The sequence below is a fragment of the Denticeps clupeoides genome, chromosome 11 (genome assembly GCF_900700375.1).
Source record: "Denticeps clupeoides chromosome 11, fDenClu1.1, whole genome shotgun sequence".
In the NCBI taxonomy this organism is placed as follows: Eukaryota; Metazoa; Chordata; class Actinopteri; order Clupeiformes; family Denticipitidae; genus Denticeps; species Denticeps clupeoides.
Window position 1 is genome coordinate 15,890,048 of NC_041717.1, and position 23,306 is coordinate 15,913,353.

The window sequence follows — 23,306 nt, forward strand, 5'->3', positions numbered from 1 at the left end:
GGAGAAGAACTGAGATCACAACTCCTGTTTTCAGAGCAGATTTACTGCAGAGCTGGCGGCCTACCGTCCACAAGAGAAAAACAGAGGTGGGGGTAGGGGCCAACGCGCACAGTGCAAATATTTTCCTGTGACCGAGAGGAAATTAATTCCACAAACAGAACTGGCTAACATTAATGTTTTTCACTCAGCTGAATAGATAAAGGATTTGTCGCAAAAACTAAAAAAGAAAAAAAAAAAAAAAATTGATTTCTGTACAACACGCTGCCTGTGTCACGGTCCAAATTCCATACCAAAAGACAGAATAGCCTTCCCGTCTGTTGCTCTCTAGGAGCTCAGCAACTTTCCAGATCATTAAGAGGCTACAGAGAACATTAGGTCTACATCAGCAAACACAAGACAAGTCCCTGCTGTGAGCGAGTGTGATTCTTCTGAACAACTACCCAAACTAAGTTCTGCAGAAAAAAAGAAGAAGAGAAAAGCATAGATAAATCTTTCTATACACAATGCTGACTTACCCAAGTCAAACAGCAGTCCTCAGTGTGTGTGTGTGTGTTTGTGTGGTGTACGGGCTGCAGTCAGCTTTCTGTAATAAGAACAAGCTGCACCGTGGCTCCCTGCTCACTCAGTTCCCCCTCAATCTTCGCTCCATAAGGGGAAAAAAATTCCACTATTGGTGTAAACTTAGCCAAGCTCAACTCTGTCTGCCATAGGCTGACTGCCTCCTCCAATCGGATGCACACATTCGCTGAGGTTCTTCACTCCTTCAAACAAGGCTGCTCTTCTCTTAAACCTGCAATTACCACACGTAGCCCTTTTGCCTCTGAAACGACCTTTAGTCACCCAGTTTCATCTGAAAAGTATCTTTTCACAATGGACCAATGGAGATAACATAAGACCACCCACAAAACAGCCTTCAATTTATTTAAACACTCTGTAGGTAAACACAGCAGTATTACTGCATACAATGAAATAATTATTGTACAGTCTGGCAACCTCGCGCTATACATGTCGCAGCCTTTTATCTTTATCGACAATCACACATTTGTTGAAGCTGAAGGGCATTGTACACGCGGCTTAGTGAGAGAAGGACAGAGATGTCGCCACAAGCTAAAACACAGTCCCTGGTACGAGGCACCAAACATGGCCACATGAGTGCCATGAATACTGGGGAGGTTCACAGAGATCCAATTATAATCGAAAAGTCACAATGTGAATCAGGCACAACAGAGGTCAGCATCTCTGAACCCCTCTTTAAGAAAATAAAAGCCCATTCACAACACATACAACACACGACAAAAATAGAGTCTAGATTACAATGAGATATCACCCTCACCATGGCAATTTCTGCTGGGTTGAACGAGGAGAGAAAGTCCTGATGACTGAGTCAAAAAGGTGTACTGCTGTTTGCTAAAGCCACCGAGGGCTGGCACCTTTAAACTGTCCAGATCGGCCAATGCGATCTGATGGGATTTACGAAACTTGTGCGAGGCGGAGAGATAGGGACGTCAATGTCATCACAGGCTGTATGAGAGCAAAGTGCATCTTAGCAACAGGGGTCTGCGTGGCCCTTTACTTGTGAGCGTGCATGAGATCACAGCACATTATCAAAAAGGTTGAAGATTAAACTATTATAACACGACATGTAGCGATCACTCTTAACCAGAACAATTTACAAAATTGCTAGTTACTGTCTAGCTTTGGTAGTAAGCGGGGTTTGAGCTGGGCTAAGTTGCTACCTCTGGATTTAAATGGGATCGACTAATTTATTGTGAAGGTTCACATTATAATGTAAATCATAGAGATTTCAAACCAGACAATCTGGAGGAGTTACTATAAAATGATGGGAAAAATTTATTTAAATGACAAGAAAATATTATCTTAACCAGTTAATATTCTAGACTATGCACAGAACCCACTGGATTTCCAGAAACAAACTCGGAACCAACATCCTAAAAGGCCACTAACCTTTCCCTAAATCCAAGCCCCCATGTCATTTTAACTGTCTGTGCATCTTTCCTTGTTAATGTATATTTAGACTGTACGTCACCTTGAATGTTTGCAATGAAAATAAGGCAGCAGACAGACATGTTTGGCTTTGATACAGACTCATGGTGGGAAATTAAGAGCCCACAGGCCAAATAATTATTCTTTAAAAAAAAAAAAAAAAGGGTTGTACAAATTCTGAATGTGAATGCACGCACATAACTGTGTCTTGTTGACACTAAATAAGATGGCATATAAAATCTACTTATGCATGTCTTTGAGTTACAAAATGCAAGGTATGTGGGGGTTCAATATCACAATCACAGTCCCAGTCCATGCATAGAGCCTCTAACAACATGAGTGGCTTGTTCCTTGGCAAAAGCAGACCAAGCCTTCATGGTCTGGACAATGAAAACACAAAACCTGATGCAAAAAAAAAACACTGGTAAACACTGGTCTGGGCAGAATGCACACTTTATTTTTTGTTAGGGAAAGGTGACAATCTGGGCTTCAATTCACATAACACTGTCTTGATGCTTTTTCCACTCTATGATCTTAAATGGCATGCTGCTCCCCCTCTGCCAAATACTGCTCTACCCATGTAATTACTTCCAGCTTGGATCTGCCATAAAATGCTCATTTAAAGCTGGTGTTTCTACTGTATGAGAGCAATTAATGAGTTCGGCTCAATTACTTGTTTTTAGCTATGAGCCACACAGGCTTGAGAATTTTATGCATTTTACACCAGCTATATAATGTCACAGAAAAGCATGATATGGACCCTTTATCAGTCAACAAGTGAAGTCACACTGTCATTCCATAAAGAATCAGCTGTCTGAGCTGAAACATTTGAGGAAAAAAAAAAAAACACACCAAACACACACACACACACACACACACACAATGGATAATGAAAAAGAAAATGAGTCTACTGGAAGCGTATGTAATGGTACCAGTAACAGAACATTCCTGTCCTGGGCTATCAGAAAAGAGGATCATTCAGCCCTTTGGCCCGGCTCTGAAAAATATAACGGGACATTTTGTAACTTTCTAGTGCAGAACCAAGCCGTGGTGCAGTTAAAAGGTGACCCTGGCTGAGTAAGGGAGCACACACACGCACACTCACAGTCAACAGAGGCTTTTCCCCCCACACACTGTTGGTATTTCCTGACCCGACCCAGTAAAAAAACAACGTCAGATGAGCGATGCTTAATTATTCTTCCTCCCTGGTCACCTGGGTGCCAGAGTGACACAAACCAACGGACAATAAATCCACACAGCAGCAAACAAGGAGCATTTATGCAGCAAGACGTAGTTGGGGGAGGATATAGCCTCAAACTGCTTGCGCACAGTCTTGGCACGTCTCACCAGCAACAACATGGACTAGCCCAAACCTCCCTTGGGACCAGACAACCAGAAAAGAATTTGTGCTTCCAGGGAATACTGCAGTGAAGATTTACAGTTTGTGCAGAAAAAGGAACATCACATGAGCCCTGCAAGAACCGAATAGTGAATCAAACACAGAAAACAGGTGGATCTACATGGCTGGATGGGAAATGCATACTAATGCCCCACTGACTGATATTAAGAAAGATTTTCAATATACAATTGCTGTTACAAAATATCTGTGTTGAAGGGGAACTTACATCTGAGCCTCAGAAACTAAAAAAGGGCTGTATTAGGGTCATGATTCTGTGGTCAGTATACCACATATCTTTATATTGGCCACAAGGTCCACAACTATGAGTAGAAATAAATCTGTCTGTATCCTATGCACACATTTTAGAATATAGTGATGAATATTGATGTCTTAAATTAATACTGATGTCAAAAAATATAGAATGTTTAAGGGGTGGTCACTCCTACTATAGCCTACTGGCCCTAAATAGATAATAGGTGTGGTTTTATATAGTTGGGATGACAATTCTGCAATAAGTAACTAAGGAGTAGCATTCTAGCAGTCAGTATTACACACTGACTTGGGAGTAAAGTACCATTTTAGCGCAGAATTGTGTCTTTCCATTGTACCGCCTCACCGGCCTGGATCCTCTTTAGCCTGGACCAGCCATGCATAATGTGCCAAATTAGCAAAATATTAGCCGGTTTAGTCTATTAGATGGTTAAATTTCAGGACAGAGCAGTGAAGACGGTCAATCAGTCGGAATGTCAGAAATTAGTATATTGATCCAAAACAATACTTTTGATGGCCTTTTCAGGAAAATTGCATGGAGCACCGTGTGTGTCCATTTATATATATAAAATATCAAGCAGGAAAATAAGTACATGACTGGGAATCTGCAGTATAAAAAAATCTCACATACTCAAGGCAAAAGTAAGGAATGAGGGCCGCCTACAGGTGTGAATGTCTAAACCACAAGCTCATACTTCGCATCAGGCTGAGAAAAGACAGACACACACACATAACTGGACTACATTTTTTAAAACATCATTGTGGCATTTATAGCTAAATTATGGAGGAGTCAAAAAAAAAAAAGAAAAGAAAAGAAAAGAAATTAGCCATTATTTCTGGCCGTAGCGTCTGGATTACCAGAATCAAAGTGACAAGGCACATGGTACATGCAAATGAGCATGCAAATCATGGCTCTTAAAAGGGACTAAAGCAAGCCAGCAAAGCATCTTCATTTATCTTTGTTGCATGGTTCCATTCGGTGCCATTTTTACATACGACAGACATCGATAACAAGCTGCAAAAATAGCACAGATGATTATGATGATGAGGTTTTACCTGCTGCATTGCCGTTAACGTGCGCGGTCTGAGCCATGGCTGGAGCTGCTCAAAGTCAGTTGCTCAGCATTTAATGGGGTCATGCAAATGCCATGCATCAGATCCAGCTTACCATGCAACCTGCAGACACACAGAGAACACAAACAAATCATTACACATTAATAAGAAACTTCACATCACAGCAAATCACCACTCCGTGTGAGAAGAACCTGCAGCGGCCGTCTGTCTGTTTTAAGACCTGTGGACCTACAAGTGCTTTGGGATTTTGACTGAAGATCACAAAACACTTCTGACCTTTAGTCAAGTCAATGTTTCCCTTGTTGGCGTAGGAGCAACCATGCAGCCGTGTGGCATGGACTCAACATCTCTGATCAGAGGTATGGACTGTGACGTGTCAGACGGCTTCTCCTTTTGGGAAGCGTCCCCTTGTGTTATTTGTGTGCTTTGGAAGGGGACACCAGTCGGCTATGAGCTGATGTTAAAATTAGCGACTGATGCTGCACAGGAGCTCAGAAACCCGACGGGGTTAAAATTAGCTGGCTCCAGGACTTCAATTCTATCTGTGATGAGCACATACTGAGCAGGAAGAAGACCCGGTCCAATCTGCCATCTGCGAAGAGTGTCTGCTGAAGGAACGTGACCCTTGTCCACTCTCACCACTGACAGTTTGCTTCTGAAGCTGACCTTGTTTAAAAGTTGGACAAAACACACATGTGGAGGCCAGACAGCGCTGGGACCAGAGATTCCAGCAAGAAAAGGGGTGGGAGAAGCGGCTCAAATACTCACCAACTTGTAAAAACTGCATCCAGCTGAAGTGACCGATGCACACAGGCACAGGCAGTTTGAAACGTGGATGAGCCTCGTATTTGTGAATTGAACAATAAATTAATACATTGCACCTGATTGACTAAGGAATGATGAATACTAAATAAAGGAGTTGTGGATTGTGAAAAAAAAAAAACTCATTCAGGCTTTTATCTCATGCATGGCCGACACCCGACATAGCACCAAAAGAACACCACAACTGTACTTAAGATTGTACATTACTTTTTTCTTATTATTTAACTGATTTCTTAAAGGAACTTATTTTTTTGCATTTATTTGATCCTTTTCCTTTATGCCATTTTTGTTATATATAATTTATACAGTGCAAACATGCACAATCCGGCCCCAAACAGTCAACCCCCTCATGTTAAAGACAGTATTAAGTACTAACTTGAGTGACGTGAGTACTGAACATACAAAATATTAATATTCACCTAGAGATGGCACTGTTGGTGAATAACGCATGGACAACATACAAAACACACACACACACACACACACACACACCTCAGCTCTCCACAAATAGAAGCTGCCCAAGCAGTCAGGCCTGCGCATGCCGTAGACGAGCCTCAGACACACACTCAGCACACGACTGACCGCTGATCTCACAGCTCCACAGATCATCTGCCTCCATTGTCTGGCTGTCACACACACCTGTGGGGAGCAGGTGAACAGCCTTAACACTGCTGCTGAACCCAGAACCACTCAAGCTCATACGGTCACAGTAATGGTATAGCGGCTACACTGTGAAATCCACATATGCCACATTGGGACTGAAATGTTTTTTAAACTTGCATTGGACTTTATAAAGAAGAAAACAGAGTGATATGATAAAGTGTGAGAGTCTTTCAAACAAATTGTGTGGTATCACACAAACTGTGACAAAGCGATACTGCAGTATACAACTTATTGCCAACAAGTATAACCAAATATGCTATAATGAATGAATAAACAGTGTGCAGACAAAATTTTTATTTATTTATTTTTTTTTTTTACATGCTGCCATATCTGAACCAATATTAATGTTCAGAGCTGTGCGGACACAGTGACAAACTGGTGTCTAAAAATCTAAAGAACAAAAATCCAACCAACAACGAAATAAAACATCGATGTGGCGTGGACGTTTATACGGGTTTAACAATTCAGCTCTGCAGCAACAGTCAAGTAAAAGCCCACCCAGTGCTCTTACCTTTCTCTTTCATTCTCAACTGTCTCATCTGCTGCCATTTACAGCAGCAGCAGCAGCAGCGTCTGACCAGAAACAGCCCTGCTGCGCTAAATCCTGCCTCCGGCCTCCACACGGGCCCGAGGTGTGGGTTACTGCTAAGATTAGACAACGGTCCTCATAAGACAGCTAGACACTGCAGCGCACGATTGGCGGTGTCCCTGCTCGGCGGCGTCCCTGCTCGGCCCCTAAATTGGGCTTTCAGGTGGAGTTGGTCGGCCCTTGGTGTCGGGGCCACGCCCACATCAGACCTCATGCCACGCCTCGGGACCAGCGCTCACAGGGCAGGTTGATGTTCAACTGCTTACCGCCACTACCTGCAGCCCGACAAAGATTCAGTTAAATCCGGCCACGGCCGAGCGCAAGGACACCCCCACTGAATGCTTCGGGGCGACAAATTACCTCGGCACTCCCCAGACGACCTTGGTAGCAGCAGGCCAGACGTTAATATCTGTATATTATTACTTTTGTGACCTACTGAAGAGAATCATGAGTCCTATGATTGGCTGAAAAGGCTCTGTGTGTGTGTGTGTGTGTGTGTGTGTGTTGGGCAGCACCAACCTAATCCTGCTCAATGTACGCAAATCATTAGCCGGCCTAATTTCTTGCTTTGTGGGTGTGCAATTCCTTTTTGCGCCAGATAACGTGGTGGAGCGCTGCGGACATGTGGGCGCTCTTATCCATGAAAACGCGCCTCCACTGCCAGGAGGGGAAGGTGGGGAGGTGGAGGCAGTCCGTCACCTGACAGGCAGCTGCATGCCGCAGGCCAAATGCCACAGAAACCTGCAGGCAGCAGCCAGTTCATTCAGGAGAGGAGAAGGGTGGAGTAAACACGCACAGGCCTGGTAAATGTATGGTTCTGAGAAACGAGAGGGACGCAAGCATTTTCAGCATCCCCTCCAGGGCGACCAGTGGTGGGTCACATGTTCTACAGGACTAAAACAAAAAAAAAAAAACAATACTTACTGTCTCACTGTCGGATGTTAGAAATCTTGTGTTTTATTTGTTGGAAATGTCAATAAAAAAAATTTCAATCCAAAAAAAAAAAATCAGTCTGAAAACCGTGAGCTTTGTGACTGACCCTAAATACTTAAAAAAATAATTAAGAGTGATTTAAAAAGACACACTGTTTCTTTTTCCACAAATACTATAATAAAATTAAAATAATTAAAATGTTAAATAAAACACTAAAAGATGTCATTGACCTTACCACAAAGTGTGTGTTTTTAAATAAATGACAAATTAACAACTTGACCCAGATTACCATTTCAGGGGCTTCTTATACCCCACCCCCTACCCAACGCTGGCTCCACAAATCCGATTTTAGAAGGGCGGTTTATCTGCTGAAACCTTGACAGAGTGTCCAGCAGGTCACTGTCCACCACTCACAAAGACCCAGCCGGGTTGTCAAGAGTTCACTTTCAGGAAGTTCCAGGATAATCAGTGAATCCCAAACCAAGCAACTATCACAGACGGCAGAAACACACAGCCTCTCTTTATCTATCGTTACCTCCTTGCTGAGACGTGCTGGTCAGGCGAATTGTCTCAGAACTCTTAACTGGGGGATAAAAACATCACTGCCCTCTAGTGGATACAGTACAAATTTTATAATATCAAAAAAGAATAATAATTCATCTGAGGCAGAACAGTCCTGTCTATACAAAGGCCATAAGAACAGTAATACCCAGAGGTCAAAGGTTGTGCAATCAGGAATAATGTTCCTCAAGTCAACAGCATAAAAAAATTTATTTCCCATATTACTGACCATATTCAGTCCAACATTTGGCATCAGATATAAGGTCAAGCTGGAGTTCAACGCCATTGTTCCCTGACTCCATCTCCCTCGCCCACCCCCACCCGTCACCGCCGCTGTTTGACTGCACTTCTACAGCAGCAAGCTGCAGCCATATTTGTTTAGCGCTTGAGAGAGAGGAGGCGGGCACGGTGAGGGGCGCACAGAGTTGTCACAAACACACACAGGTCATTGTTTTTTCATGAAGCATTGACACAAACCCTCAATACTTCACACACGCCCTAAGCCCCAATTCAGACTGTGGGAAAGAACCCAAAAAAAAAAAAAAAAGTCTTACATTATGCACAATAAAGGCAGGTATACAGCTAAAAACAAACAAACAAAAAAATTACAGCTTACGGCGCAGCTCATTTTTAATTCAGTCCTTGGCAACATTGTTAAATGGCTCTTACAGCACAAAAGCAGTTAAGGTCCCGGTGGTGTTCTGCTCCATGTATTTGCTCTGTTTCCGTGACCTTTCCAGTGGAACCAGTCCAGCAGCCAAACACATTCCCCTTTTCAATCCCTGCTCCAGCAAGGAGAGCTTCCAGTCCGGATTCATTCAATCGCGCAATTCTCTGAAACACTAAATTAAAGAGATTCAGCATCAAAGGGCAGGAAACGGGCCAGAGAGGGCTTTACACTCACTTCGACCAACCCAACCTCCGTATCAAAGAGCTCATCTTCAGCCATTTACCCCCTTGCAAACAAAAACCCTGATCAGTTCAGTTCAGGAGCAGACAAGGACTTCCTTCCGACCGGTCTAAAACGGCAACCCGCAAACAGGTTGAGAAATTCCATGGCTTGTCAGTCTTAATTAGAGGTCCCAATCCAAGCAATGGCTTTGTTTGGCCTCGGCTCCTGATCAACAGGGTTCATAATGGTGTTAATGAGAGAGGGTCCCGTTCTCACAGGATTATGGGCAAACCTTCCCACCCGGAACCCCGCAGGAAGCCCCTGGCCCAGTAATGGCCTGTGAGGACGGGGGGTAAATGCATTTATATCTCACTCTGTCACTCACACACACACACACACATTACGCAGTGGAAACCGGAATCACAGTAGGTTATGCACTGATATCATAAAAATAACAATTATGCCAGCTGTAATAATAAATAACATAATTATGCAAGACATTTCACGTGAAGTACTCATTTAATAGTGCGGTGGGGTCTGGTGGTTAACAAAAGGACTCAAAATGGTTAGGTTCAAAGACGGTTGTGCGTGATCAATTTATTGATTTGAGCAAGAATGACCCATATGCTGCATGGGCAACATGTCAACGCTGAAAAGAGAAATGGGAATCATTCAACAGAAAGATCATATCTAGTAGGAACACCCAGCATAAGCATACATACAAGCCACCCGGGCATATTGACTGAACCTGTTATAACTGTTACCTGGGCTTTATTTTGTACCTTTCCTTTACTTATAACACAAAATGTCTGGTTCTTAGTCATAAATGGCCTTGAAATCAGTCTCTATTGGGCAGTTTTGAGATAAAAAGATACTTCCCCCACCAGATGTCATTAGCCACGCTGTTTTGCATAAGGTTGAGCATAAGCAGGTTTCCATGACGCCGCTCCTTTTGTTCCAACTCCTATTTCATATTCGAACGCTGATATTTATTCACCCCCCATCTGTTGACCGTCAGCCAGTGCAGCTGTTCAGCCCGAACTCTGCCCGTGGTGCAGCGGCATATCGGCCGGCTCATCTCACAGCCCGGCTCTGCTTTAATGAGATGACATCATGGTCAGGGATGATTAAGTGGCCTTGTTGTCATTCAACATGTTATCGCGGCGCTAATCAGGGCCAGTGTTATCAGCTAAAGAAAAAAAAAAGTCACCATGACCGACTTACAGAGACGCCCCCTTATCTACATTCAAACTAACCATCTGGGAAGAAGGGAGAAAATGCATGGGTTCTATACAACAAAGGACCACAAACAACCGGATCAATGCAAAACGCACCGACTAGCAGCCTACTGTGGGCATCAGACACTAGAAGATTCTTCCATCAGGCGTGTCCGCTATAGTTTGGATTGTATGTTCTGGGCTACTGTAGAAACATGGGAGGGTCGCCATAGATACAACCATTACCAGTTGTATCTTGCATAACAGAAGTTCACACCACTGTGCGCTGCCTAAAGTTGTCTCCTAGTACGTAACACACTCATTTATGAACAAGAAGTGACCGTGATTGTTTTGTCATTGTGATGCACAGCAAGCACACGGTGCACAGATGACTAATAACATTAAAAGTTCTTCTCAGAATTTACCAGAAACATCTAATTTGAGCCCGCCTCATAGCGGGCTGCACAGAACAGTAGTCACCAATGCTGAATACCGTTTGTGGCTTATTGACATTCCAGTACCAACCAGTACAAGTATCTATTTATTCCGGTTTTCAATACCCATCTTTACTCAAGATTGCAGCCTTTGTTTAAAAAAAAAAAAAAAAAAAAAAAAAAAACTACTTGGGCCTACAGTTAGTTTACGAAACACAGACCAACATTTATTTTTATTGGTTACTCTAACATAATGAAGATCTAATTAAAAAAAACAAGTCACTAATAACCCCACCTAAGTCACAGCTAAGAGATTTGAGCCTCTGATCCCAAGAGAACGAGCGCCTCCGAGAACAAAGACACATAATCCTGTTTAGCGCTTCCTCGTCAGGACTGGGCACTTTGCACCCTAATGCCTCTCTTCAAGCAGAGGACACAAGGAACATTACCTGAGCAACTCCAGGGAGGCAAGGAAAAGGAGAAATTAGGTTTTTTCATTTTTGCAATCACACACAGCCATTCTGGAAAAATTGTCAAAAAAAATTAAGCTTAGGTGCATCCCGTTTCTGCTGATAATCCTTGAGGTGTTTCTGCAGCCTAACTGGAGTCTACAGTTAGTCAAAGGAGTTGTCTGTAGACCTCGAGGCACAAATCTGGGGAAGGTTACAGAAAGAATTGGGCTGCTTTTGAAGGTCTCCACTGGCATCAATCATCTGTAAGTGGAAGAAGTTCAAAACCAACAAGACTCTTCCTAGAGGTGGCCGGCCACCTAAACTGAGCATTCAGGGGTAAAGGGCCTTAGTCCTGGAACTTGAGAGGTGCTGCAAAGAGGAATGGGCCAAACTGACCAAGGATAGGTGTGCCAAGCTTGAATACTTTCCGGATGCACTTTACAAGGAAACCGTGGAAGAATGAAAGAATCCATACAAAAATTGCACATAAACGTGCAGTACAACTATTACAACAATATTAATGGTTGTGCAATATATTTTTGTGAGTGAATGGTGTTTTCGCACCCTGACCTGCGCCCAGTGCCCGAGTTAAGGGGAGATGAGGAGGGATGTCATAAAAACAGTCAAAACTAAGGGTACTATTCATCCGGGGGGCGCCACAAATGAAGAAAAAAAACTTTTCTAAGAGACCAGAGCGGAGCATGCTTTATTTTTTGAGTTAGTCCTTTTTATTTTAGTTTATTATTATTATCAGAATCAGGAAACTTTAATCCAGAAGGAAATTGCTTATGCTCCAACTGCACAGAGGGGAATACATACAATGTACATACAACGTATGCACAAAATATACAAGTGCACAGAGAGACCGAGAGACAGATGTAAATTTATAAATATGTATAGATAAATGATGCTCACATGACGATAAATAAAAAATAAAATAAAAATAAGCACTAAAAATAAGTATGTAGTAATGGCTAAGGCATTGCACATTTTGTAAGAGTTAACAAGTTAAGAGTCTAGAGTTAAGAGTCTTAACAGTTCAAGAAGCAACAGGTTTGTGCACTTTTTAAAGATTTTAGTTCTGTTTTTGAACAAAGGGTTGGAAACGAATGCTTTTTCTTATTAAAATAATCATTAGTTCCAGCCCTAATCACAGTCTGTGTTTGCCTGAGAAACCAGTCCAAGTTACAGGGCTCTCAAGTTTTGAAGACAGGTAAGAGTGACATTTCACTAACCCCCCCAAACAAAAGAATAAAAAGAGTCACTGTCACTGTTTTTTTCAATGCATGACACTTGAGAGCCCTGGAGTTGAGAAACGTTGTTCCCTCAGTTAGGATGGAAATGAGCAGCGCTCATTGTTTTAAAATTAGCAGTATATGGTCAGGCTCCACCTTATATTAGACCTACTGCAGAATTTAGACTAATTTAGACTAAGTTCAAGACATAGATGTTCACTTTGGACTTTTGGTACCAAGCACTAAGGTCAGTGGCCCTGAGCCGTGCTGTATGGTCTATAATAACAGTTGGAATTGTCCATCAGTTGGAATTGTCATACAAGACATGAATACGAATACTGCTGGAGTGAACTACACCCAATTGTTTGTCTCACAGATGAAAAGACAGCAAAAGACACCGGGCACCTCGGCTGAAGCGACTCTGACAGCCATGACCAGTCCACTGGGGAGCCTGGAATAACACTAAACATCCTGCCAGCTCTTCTCTGGACCAGTGGCAAACACACACTGACACAGAGACAATGACTTCCACCTTCCCCTTTATACCTCTACCACCTGCTATGAGTGCCGGAAATTTTGCGCTGAAAGCGCATATTGAATTCCTCAATTCATTAATTAACACCCATTATGGGCATGCGCTACTATGCAGAACATTGCTTGGACGAAGAAGCCAAAAAAAAAAAAAAAAATCAGGGAAGTGAAATGATTCTGAAAAATCACAGTGACAGGATCCAAACGAGAGCCAGAGCTAAAGACACAGACACAAAGGGTCAGATTTCTGTCCATGGACTAAGCCTAGAGCTAGAGTAAAAGGTGAATGGAAATCTGACCCAAAGAGTCATGTCATAAACTAATTTCACACTAAATAACACACTGTGAGGAACTAGTTACACACGATTCTAAAATGAGATTTTCAAAAGACAGTCACAACTCACATAAACACATTAATAATTCATTAGGTATGTTGTTTACAATCGGTTTCTAGTAATTACTGAAAAGCACGAAATGAACAAATTACAATTACGTTGTGGCTCAGGCTGAGGGGGTCAAAAGGTTGCGAGGCTATGATAACAATTGCACTCCTGCCAGCAAATAAAGTAGAGTATTGTGCTGCATGAAACCCCATCCTCCATGCAGGAAGTATTCAGTTATAATAACCCTCCTCTGGGGAACAGACCCCGCCATTGTGACCTCCCGTCTCCATTCTCGCCAATCAGTAAGAATCCTGAACTCGATCCCCTCCCTCATGCCGTGAAATGGTTGCATTTAAAAAAAAAAAAAATTCTGAGTGAGACTAAAATTATGAAAATGAGGTGGTTAACACACTCGCCGATGAACCAGAAGGGTTCAGAAGGTTCAAATCCCACTTACTCCCATTGAGTCCCTGAGCAAGACACTTAACCCCGAGTGTCTCCGGGGGGGGACTGTCCCTGTAACTACTGATTGTAAGTCGCTCTGGATAAGGGCAAAGGCTTGAGGATGCGAGGACTCTGCATGCCAGCATTGTGGAAAGGACCGGGGAGGGATGCCAAATGCTTAAGCCATTACTCTTAATTAGGACATTTTTAAGCGGAATGAGAGAAGTCAGTCCGTTTTGATGCCAAACACAGCGTACACGGATCGCGGAGAGCAGCGCTCCCACTGTTCAGGCCAGGCGAGCAGCTGGGAATGAGTTCACTGGCGGAAAAGCAGGCTTAACCAATCCATTAGCGCTGATCAAATTAGCCAGCACCTTGTCCAGTAACAAGCGGAGAGATGTGCGGACCCAATACAATACAATGTCACATTTACAACGTATAGATCTCCATCTCATAAGAGCAAAAATGAGGAAGGAGTGTAGTGGCTCAGTTCAACCACTCTACACAAGATTAAGGAGTGGCGTTGAGGGGAGTCAAGATGGTTTTTGGCAAAGCTTTTTGGAGAGCTGCGGCTTCATCGATGTTGTCCTACCATGGCTGTACTCACAATCCATAAGTGCTGAGTCTAGATCTGGGTGACTGCTTCTGGGGCCCAATCTGGGACCCTGGGTGCACCATTAACTCCCAACGATCGACCAAGCATCTTTGGGAGGTGGCAGGAAACCAGAGAACCCGGAGGAAACCCCATGCAGACATGGCGAAAGTCTGCACACCCAGATTTGAACTGACGATCCTGGAGGTGGGAGGCCACAATTCCAACAGCCGCAGCACAATGTGGCCCTTATGCAAATCTACAATTCTTAATCCTGGGTCTGACAGCTCTTTTCAACACGACAACTTACATCAGTTATAATTCTTCATGATAAGCAGACTCAACATGTTTTTACAAGGAAAAGTAGCTAAAACATCTCCAAACTTTGAGCACGCAATTGTGATATCATGCCAAAACTCACTTCCTATATTGGTGCTTTGCCAGACGTTACGACAAATGTGTGCAGCAAGCGGTGTCCTGTGTAGTCCTGCTCTCGAATAATATAAATAAATAAATAAAAACACTGGCACATTTTCGGTAAATCCATTTGTTAACTTTCCACCATGATCGAAACAGGGGCTGATGTTTTATAGCACATCCACCAATTTGTGACCACATCACGCTGTGCATGACGAATCAGCCACATTGAGGTCTGGTTCAACATTAAAGCCCTTCTATAAGCTTGCTGGCTTCATTTGAGAAACCATCTAAAACCGTCAAAACTGTCTTTAATCCAAGTAAATCCAGCTGACAGCTGCACACTGAGGTTTCTTTTGGGAGCGTCTGAATCGGGCAGATTTTAACCAGCAAACAAGCGTCACGTGAAGTGTTAGGCTGATTATGATTATGGGAAAGGTTCTCTTTACACACAAAATCAGCGCGAAGAGTTCCAGACCTTCACGCAGGTGGCCACAGCTGTCTGACCCGTCAACCAGGGCTCGTATCAGGAGCATGCATGTGTGAACAGAAATAATACGTAACCCGAGCAGGCCAGTTTGGACTGGGAGACACTTCTGTCTGAAACACAACACCAGCAGTTCCTCAGTGAACCGCGCCTTTGATAAGAATAAAACACACAGTCATTCTGCACACAGGACCACAGACGAGAACAGGTACGTGAGAGACAGAAATCTTTCAAATATACCAGTATGGCCTTTAACTGCACAGCAGAATCTTCAGCACAGAAGTTTGAGAGCCATGAAAGCAAAAAAAAAAAACAAACTCCGACTTGTCTGGTCTGATCCTGCCCAAATGATCTATTCTGGAATGTCTGGCCTGCTCCACTTCTAATTCAGTCCCATTCATACCCTGTCAGAAAAGAAATGAATTTGACAAAGACTATTCAAGTCAAGGAGACCTGGAATCGGAAAAAGAAGAGAAAGGAACACACTTCATGTTTAGTCCCTCTACAAATCATTCGGCCACTTCTCTTCATCGTGAAGATCTAAACACCCCAATTACCACAGAGCCAGTCAAGCACGGTGCCCCCAACGTTCCCAGGGGACATCTTTTCACGGCGGAGCTCAAAAGCCGTTTATTTTCTGCTGATCTTCACACCGCCACTCATTGGCCATGGCCCCAGCAGGCCTTGTGTGAATGCTACGTCTGTCTCCATGCGAGTGGAGCATGTCTCGTTGGGAAGGACGGACCATCAAAGCACATGGCCCCTTTCTACTCGGTCATTAGGAGCCCTCGTGAAATGAATGAATGGGCCCAGAAGCAGGTTACATCTACAATGCAGGAATTTTTTTTATGACTACCAAGATATCTCAGCATTTAGAGACAGGCATCCAGGCAGTAGGATAAAGTTTTTACAACATAAAAATGCACAGATATCACAGCTTTAATTCAGTGGCAATCTCTATGTAGTTTAAACAAGAGGCAAAGACAATCCCCTGGAACACGTGGAAATGGGTGGGGCCAGCCAGCAGGGGTGCTAGACCTCCGTAATGACAAACACTGAAACATTTTAGGTCAATGATGCATCTGGAATGTTTAACATTTTATGTGTAGCGCTTCTTACTGTTACTGTTGACTTCACACTGACTTGAAATCATGAAAGAAAAAAAAAAAAAGAATGATAAGAATTTAAGAATGATATAAACTACGCAATCTCGGAATGTGTTTAGAGGCAGAGCAATTAACGTGGATCGTCCTTACTAAAATTGTGCACATTGTGATGTAAATTTTTCAAGCCAAATTAAAAATAATTGACATTAATACATAGTCTTGCTATTAGGCTTGCCAAATGTGAAATGGTGCATATCAGAATGTGATATGTATTGCAGCGTAAAGTATAAGCTTCTATTGGCCCAAGCGACTCTCCAACGATTTGTAGCCCGTCTAGTCTAAAATCAGTAAAAGCCGCTCCGTTCCAGCAGATGGTTGTGATGGTGTCCACTCATTAACCGCCTCCCGCTCGCACTTCAAAGGCCGTGAAACGGCAGGTTTCTGCTGCTGGACAAAAGGCTTTTCTGAGCACAAAGGCCACGAAGGCACAGTAGGTCGGGGCTGACGTCATCCCTGACGGACGCTGAGCCTCTGCTCTATACCGGTTATAAGCCATCAGTGGTGGGCAGGTTCACTTTCACCTGCTTACCCCGGCTGTGTCACCCTGCAGATGAACATTTTGGTTTGTTGGCCTTCTAAAGGTCACACACACACACACACACACACACACACGTCACGTGAGCATCTCATCAATAATGTACAATGACACACACTTCAGGAGCAACACCGCCACCTTCGATCATGCAAAAAACGAATAAAGAGAAAGTTCCTTGGCATAGAACACCCACATTTAACCACATTCCATGGGGATTTCGGAGGATTACGGCCGCTCGCTCGCCGCACAATGACAAGACATTCCTGCCGGAGCAGTGCTCTGAGTAGGGCCGGACGAAACCCAATACGCGGTGGAGAACGGCCACTCCTCCACTTCCTATTCTGGGACAGGTAGGGAGCAGCAGACAAAGAGGAGCGAACTCTCCAAGGCAGACAGGCTCCCTGACAAAGGCAGCGAAGCCCCGATGTTCACCTGGGGACCGCAGGTCCGTCCAAAATAGAGGCAACCTGATCCCCGCACTCCAACAAGCCCTGCTGTGATCCCGCACGCAGACTGGGGTAAAAATAAAAATGCCCAACGCTCTGTTTACCGTGAACTGGGGCCGCCTGATCATTCTTCAAAGTGTCATCTTCGCGAATACAGAGCTTCTCTGCTGTACATTAGTTCATTTATGCTTTCATTTGGGGTCCATACGATGATTAATAATCAATGTGAGCAATAACTAATATTTTGAGCTAAATGATATCTGCTGCTGCTGCTGCTGCAAAAAAAAAAAAACATTTAACGGCAAAATATAATGCTTTTAGGCACTTTACACCCCAAAAAAAGTTTATTTACAAGACATTAATCCATTTAGTTTCTATTCATGATATAATAATATATAGTTTATATTAAAATAATTAATTTTCTGTAGGTTCCGTTTGCAATGCACAAAGAGAGACATCATATATGATAGTTCATGGTCATTTTAACCAATATTTGACCAGTGATTTACCATAATAAGACACATTGAGCAAAGCAACAAACTAGCATTTCATAAATTGGTTGTTATGATGGCCTTCCACCGCGCTGCACTCCTGCTTACCGACTGTGTCCCTTCAAAACAAGTCCCACATACCCCCCCAACCTTCCTTTAATCTTTTTAATCTCACAAGCCGCGGTTTAACAAGATCTTTATAAGTCTTGCCAGAACTTTGATGGTCTAAATAATCACTTCCTGCTAATTTCACATACAGCGCCAGCGTGACTAGGGCTGGCGTCCCAAAGAGTTGGGATTCTGGCAGTTATCACCGGGACGTCCAGGCCGTCTGTGATCGTCTACGCCGCTCCTCACCGCCGCGCTTTTAATCTGCGGCTATTAACTCTGCAGGCAGTCAAACGAGGCCGATCAAAGCTCTCCCGTACTTATCTGCTGCGACTGGCGGCCAATAGCGGCCAATTAAAAGCCCCGTCTTTACAGGGCCATCGATTAACACACTTCTTCCTCCATCCCATCCAGTCATTTTTACTTTACAAGCGCTGTGGGGGTAGAGGTACTACAAAAAAAAAAAAAAAAAAAAAAAAAAAACATTTCAATCAACCTTGGAGTGTTTTCTCACCCGCCCCACTGATGTTAGACCAGTCCCAAATCCACGCCCCGCGGACGGTCACCTCTGTGCTCCGAGGATTACGGAGGGGCAGGGAGGGTGAGGGAAGATTAGATTTACAAACCGAGCAGCAAAGCGGAAGTAATTTCCTCAACGCGCGCACACACTCTCGCACACACACACACACACACGCAGAGGCGCGCGGGGCTTTTATGGCCGGAGAGAGCCGGTGGTGACGGCGGCCTTTGATCACATTTGGCCAGTCTCTTCTCGAGAAGGTGTAAATTGAGAAGCCGCCGGCCATATGTCCTCAGCGGCTCGGCTCAGACACACACAGGCCTCGCACTTCACTCTGAACCAGACGACCCCTGCTTCGCACCGGCCGGCACCCAGTCCGTCGATCACATGACTATCAGAATCCCGCTGACAACAGGAAGTTACTAATTAATGTTATGCCGGCTTTCACACTATTCTCTTCTCTTCTGGTCTCCGTTGGAATAGGCGGAAAGAGGAACTCTCCCATAAAGCCATTTTTAAAGATTAGAAAATGATGAAAGCGGACATGCCAGAGATCTGCTCCCAGGCCTCAGATGTTCCCCACTCCATCAAGGAGGATCTGCTGACAAAACCTTTCGCCGCGACATAATGAGGCTTTTGTCGGCGCCTTTCGAGCCAGAGTCGGTGCTTCCTACACGATCCCATGAGCATGTGCAGCATACCAGGGTAGAAAGGGCCGCACGGAGACGTCGTGAAGGCCAGGGGGACGTCTACTGGACCTCAAATTCTCAAACCGAGAGCAGCATCACTGCAAAAGCAATAAACCAGCAGGTGGGAACCTCTGCAGGAATGCCTCCGCCATAGGAAGAAAGGAAAACCAGGATGGCGCAATAGCAGTGTCCATATGTAAAATATATATATATCTTCATATATGTTGTATATATTCGTTACATGTCATTTTAAATGACTATCTTCACAACACTTTAGTCACATTTACGTTTAGCTTTTGGAACGAAGCAAATTAACTTTCCCCATCATATTGCAATATGTCAAGATGTATGAGTACATGGATATTTGTGAAAACGCCAAGTCACTTTTTTTTTTTTATTTCTTTATTTTTTAACAGGTGAATACACCGCCGTGTATCAAATAGCCACCGGCAACAGAACACCTTGTCGCTTCGTCAAGCCCCGTTATTTACGCCGCTTGTATATACACGGTGTATGAATAAAATCTGCGGGAATGTTTTTTTACTTTGTTCGGAGAAAAAAAAACCCAACTTACCCCGAACGGCGCCAAGCGTGCGTGTTTTTCGGTCCAGGGGGTTCGGTCCACTCGTCCTTTTTCTCCGCGAAAGGTCGCAGGTGCGCGTACTTCAGTTCGGCTCCGAGCACGACTTGCCTGCGGCCTTCGCTTACTTTACTGCCCTACTTCACTTCACGGCACGACGGAGCGCCGACTTCGCCCTGAGCCGCAGGTAACACGCCATGCAGAGAACCCTCGGGGGCGCGTCTACATCGGACTTTACGGTAAATGCTGCGCTCGTACCACCGTAAGTACGGCAAAGGCGAGAGCGGGAGAGGGTTAAGTCCGAAGGCGTGGCGTAGCTGCGCTGTCGTGGTTTACTTTAGGCGAAGTTTATCATTTGCAGAGACGAAGAGTGACACGTTACACATTTTTGACCACTTTTCTGGAAACTGCATGATTTGATCTGTCCAAAAGATAACTGATTAATCTTTCATCAAGACTGACGATACTCTACGTTTAGGTTTGGAGTAACAGCTCCACTGTTTACACCGAACCATGTAGACGAAATATATACACTTAGTGGATGTCATATGCATGGTGTTTGTGTCACTTCACTTCCTATTTATGGGACAGAGAGGCAATTGTATTGGGTTGATAGACACACCTCATTTTGTGTTTTCCATGTAATGGTCTCATGTCTGCCTTATATTGGGGCCAATACCAAGAGACAATCTTTCTCAATGTGGCATCAATTTCAACATTCTGGTTATAAAAAGCTGGTATTGTCAGTAAGCCATTACAAGCTCATCATTGAAACAGCCATGACTACACAATGTCACTTAACAGACCTGGCCATGGCGCGCCTTCAGGTCGGTGGCAGGCAGTCAGATGTTGCTTGTGAACTTGGTATGTCATCAGCAGACTTCACGACAGACCCAGGAGTGGAGCCCCACGAGTGACAGACTGCAATGATGACCAGAACCTAAGGACCTCTGCACTCAGACATTATTATGCAACTGCCACAGAGCTGCAGGCCCGTTTACGAGATGTGAGGGTTATTAGTGTTTCCAGACAAACCATTTGACTCCACCACTTTGGCTTGAATGCCAGATGACCATTGCAGGTGACACCACACCAAGACACCGACGTTAACGTTTGCATGGTCTTGCAGCACAAGACCATGTGACCTGGACAATGCGGTAGTGGTCTACCGTCCTGTCCACTGATGAGTGTCGCGTCAGCGTTGCTGGAGAAGGCGAGGTGGGCGATACACTGAGGTCAACATGGTCCCCAGGGTTTGCTTTGGTGGAGGAGGTGCAACAGTCTGGGCAGGCATCACCAGTGGGCACAAAACAGATTTGGTTATTGTACATGGCTCAGTCACTGCACGCTCTTACCTCAGAGACATCATAGAACCCATCATCATCCCCCAAATCCTGCCAGCACACCCCCAACTTTCTGTTCATGGATGATACCTGAGCACGTCTGGGACCGGTTGAAGCAGAGACTGAATGATTGTACCCCGCCCCCACGTGACCTGGCAGAACTGCGTGCAGCATTTGTGGAAGAGTGGAAGGCATTGCCTCAGAACAACATCATGAGGCTAGTGAGGAGCATGAGACTTCGCTGTTATTGCGGAAAAAGGTGGAAACACCCTCTACTGACGTTGTTGTTATTTGGGAATCCCTGTTATTGTCTAAATGTTTTGGGTAATAAATATTCAAGTAATGATAATGGTGTTTCTTCTCATGTATTATTAGTAATATCAAAGGGAACTTTTACTTATTTGATTAAAATTCATATAAGATATATATGATTGAGTTAAGATGAATTCAGCTATTTAATAAACACTGACCTCTAGTGGCTGACAAGGGTGATTTTTCTGTGTTTATTCAAATATGATAATTTGAGTTTTACATTAAAGGACTACACACTTAAAATTTCAGAAACCAAAATGCAAACCATTACCATATTTTATATGGGATTGTCCTGCTGTCAAAGATTATTGGGAAGAAGTTCACAATGTGTTACAAAATATTTTTGAATGTCAAATACTTTTGGATAGTAAGATAATATTTTTTGGAAATATTGATCAAGAATGGTAGAAATAAGATAAGTATCGAATGAATATATTACTGGTTGCTAGTAAAAAACAATTACCAAGAAATGGCTATCACAGGACAGGCCATCTTTAAGTACATTATAATGGACATTTATTAAATGGCGAAGGTTACGGCACATGTTAATCTGAAAGTGAAAAGGTTTACATTGTACTGGAGAAAATGGGTTGATATTTGTGGCCCATTAGGCCACATTTAGTTTTTTAGGTAGCAGAACAGATCACTCACTGTATGTATATAGTTCTGCAATTATAATTGTTCAAGTGTGAATGTATAATTTTTTGTTAAAAAAATTATCTAAAAAAAGAAAAAAGCTCACCACAGGGCACACACACGTATAGACATACACTTCACTCACACACTCACAATTACGGCCAATTTAGAGTTGACAGTTTGCCTCTAGACGGCGGGAGAAAACTGGAGAGCCCCAAGGAAACCCACAAGGGTAGGGCATGCAAGCGCCACACACGATTCGAGCCAGGATTCAAAATCACAGCCTTGAAGGTGTGAGGACACGGGTGATGAAGTACAGTGGAGATTCAGAGTATTTAGTTTAATGCCACATGGTGGCAGTACTGTACAAGCTTGGAGTGAGGGGGCACAGTGAAGTTCCACACTCACCATTCTCATCATTGCAATAGATTCACTATTGTTCCATGATGCTTCCTTTTATTTTATCTCCTGGGTAGGAGATAAAATATTTCAACACTACTAAAATAATGCTAAAATAGCTATGAGCTGCCTGTAAGCAGAAAGTGCTAAATTAAACCTGAGAAACTGCATATTTAATTAGATCTGTACTTACTTCCTAAACTGGTGTATATTAGTTACTAGATAAAAACTGAAATAACTTCTACTCATGTCATGATAACCTTTTGACATTTTCAGATCAATGTATGTGAAATGCATAGCTGAATCTTGGCACTGGGTTAAAAGCCAGAATCCTGCCTGGCTTAAAATTCCCACGCTGTGGGGTCACATGGAAAGCCCAGCCTTTTTGCGGGCTAAATATACATCTTCTTGGTTTGCAGTCATCACAGTTAGGAAGGAAATGTGGATCTACGTGCATCCCTTTGCATCTCCAACGTGTGGCTAAATATCCTTTCAGGAAATGTGACAGGGGAAGGAAGATGAATGGCTACTGAAGAAAATAGTATAGTTTAAATAGTTTTGTTAACAGAAACATATTGAGAGGCCGGTCTTGACCGCTGTAATGTTAGATGGACAGCCTTAGTAACACGCTGTCAATATTCCTATATAGTTTATATGCATTGTCAAGCCTGATTAGGATTAG

The 23,306-nt window shown here is 43.5% G+C and overlaps 1 protein-coding gene across 6 annotated transcripts in view; it reads right to left on the reverse strand.

Moving 5' to 3' along the window:
* Positions 1–20,161, reverse strand: part of kank1a (KN motif and ankyrin repeat domains 1a) — a 29,681-nt gene extending 9,520 nt beyond the window's left edge. For 2 of the 6 annotated variants that reach the window (XM_028996521.1, XM_028996520.1), the window contains exons 1-2: positions 6,744–6,859; positions 6,152–6,208 (exon numbers count right to left, since the gene is read on the reverse strand). In XM_028996521.1, the coding sequence (XP_028852354.1) occupies positions 6,152–6,208; positions 6,744–6,771 (85 nt within the window). In that variant the 5' untranslated portion in view covers positions 6,772–6,859. Of the gene's footprint in view, positions 1–1,333; positions 1,354–4,729; positions 4,850–5,306; positions 5,384–6,151; positions 6,209–6,743; positions 6,860–19,928 lie in introns of those variants that run through there. The other 4 variants (XM_028996523.1, XM_028996524.1, XM_028996525.1 and 1 more) reach the window with 4 other exon arrangements.
* Between the last annotated feature and the right edge of the window lie 3,145 nt (positions 20,162–23,306).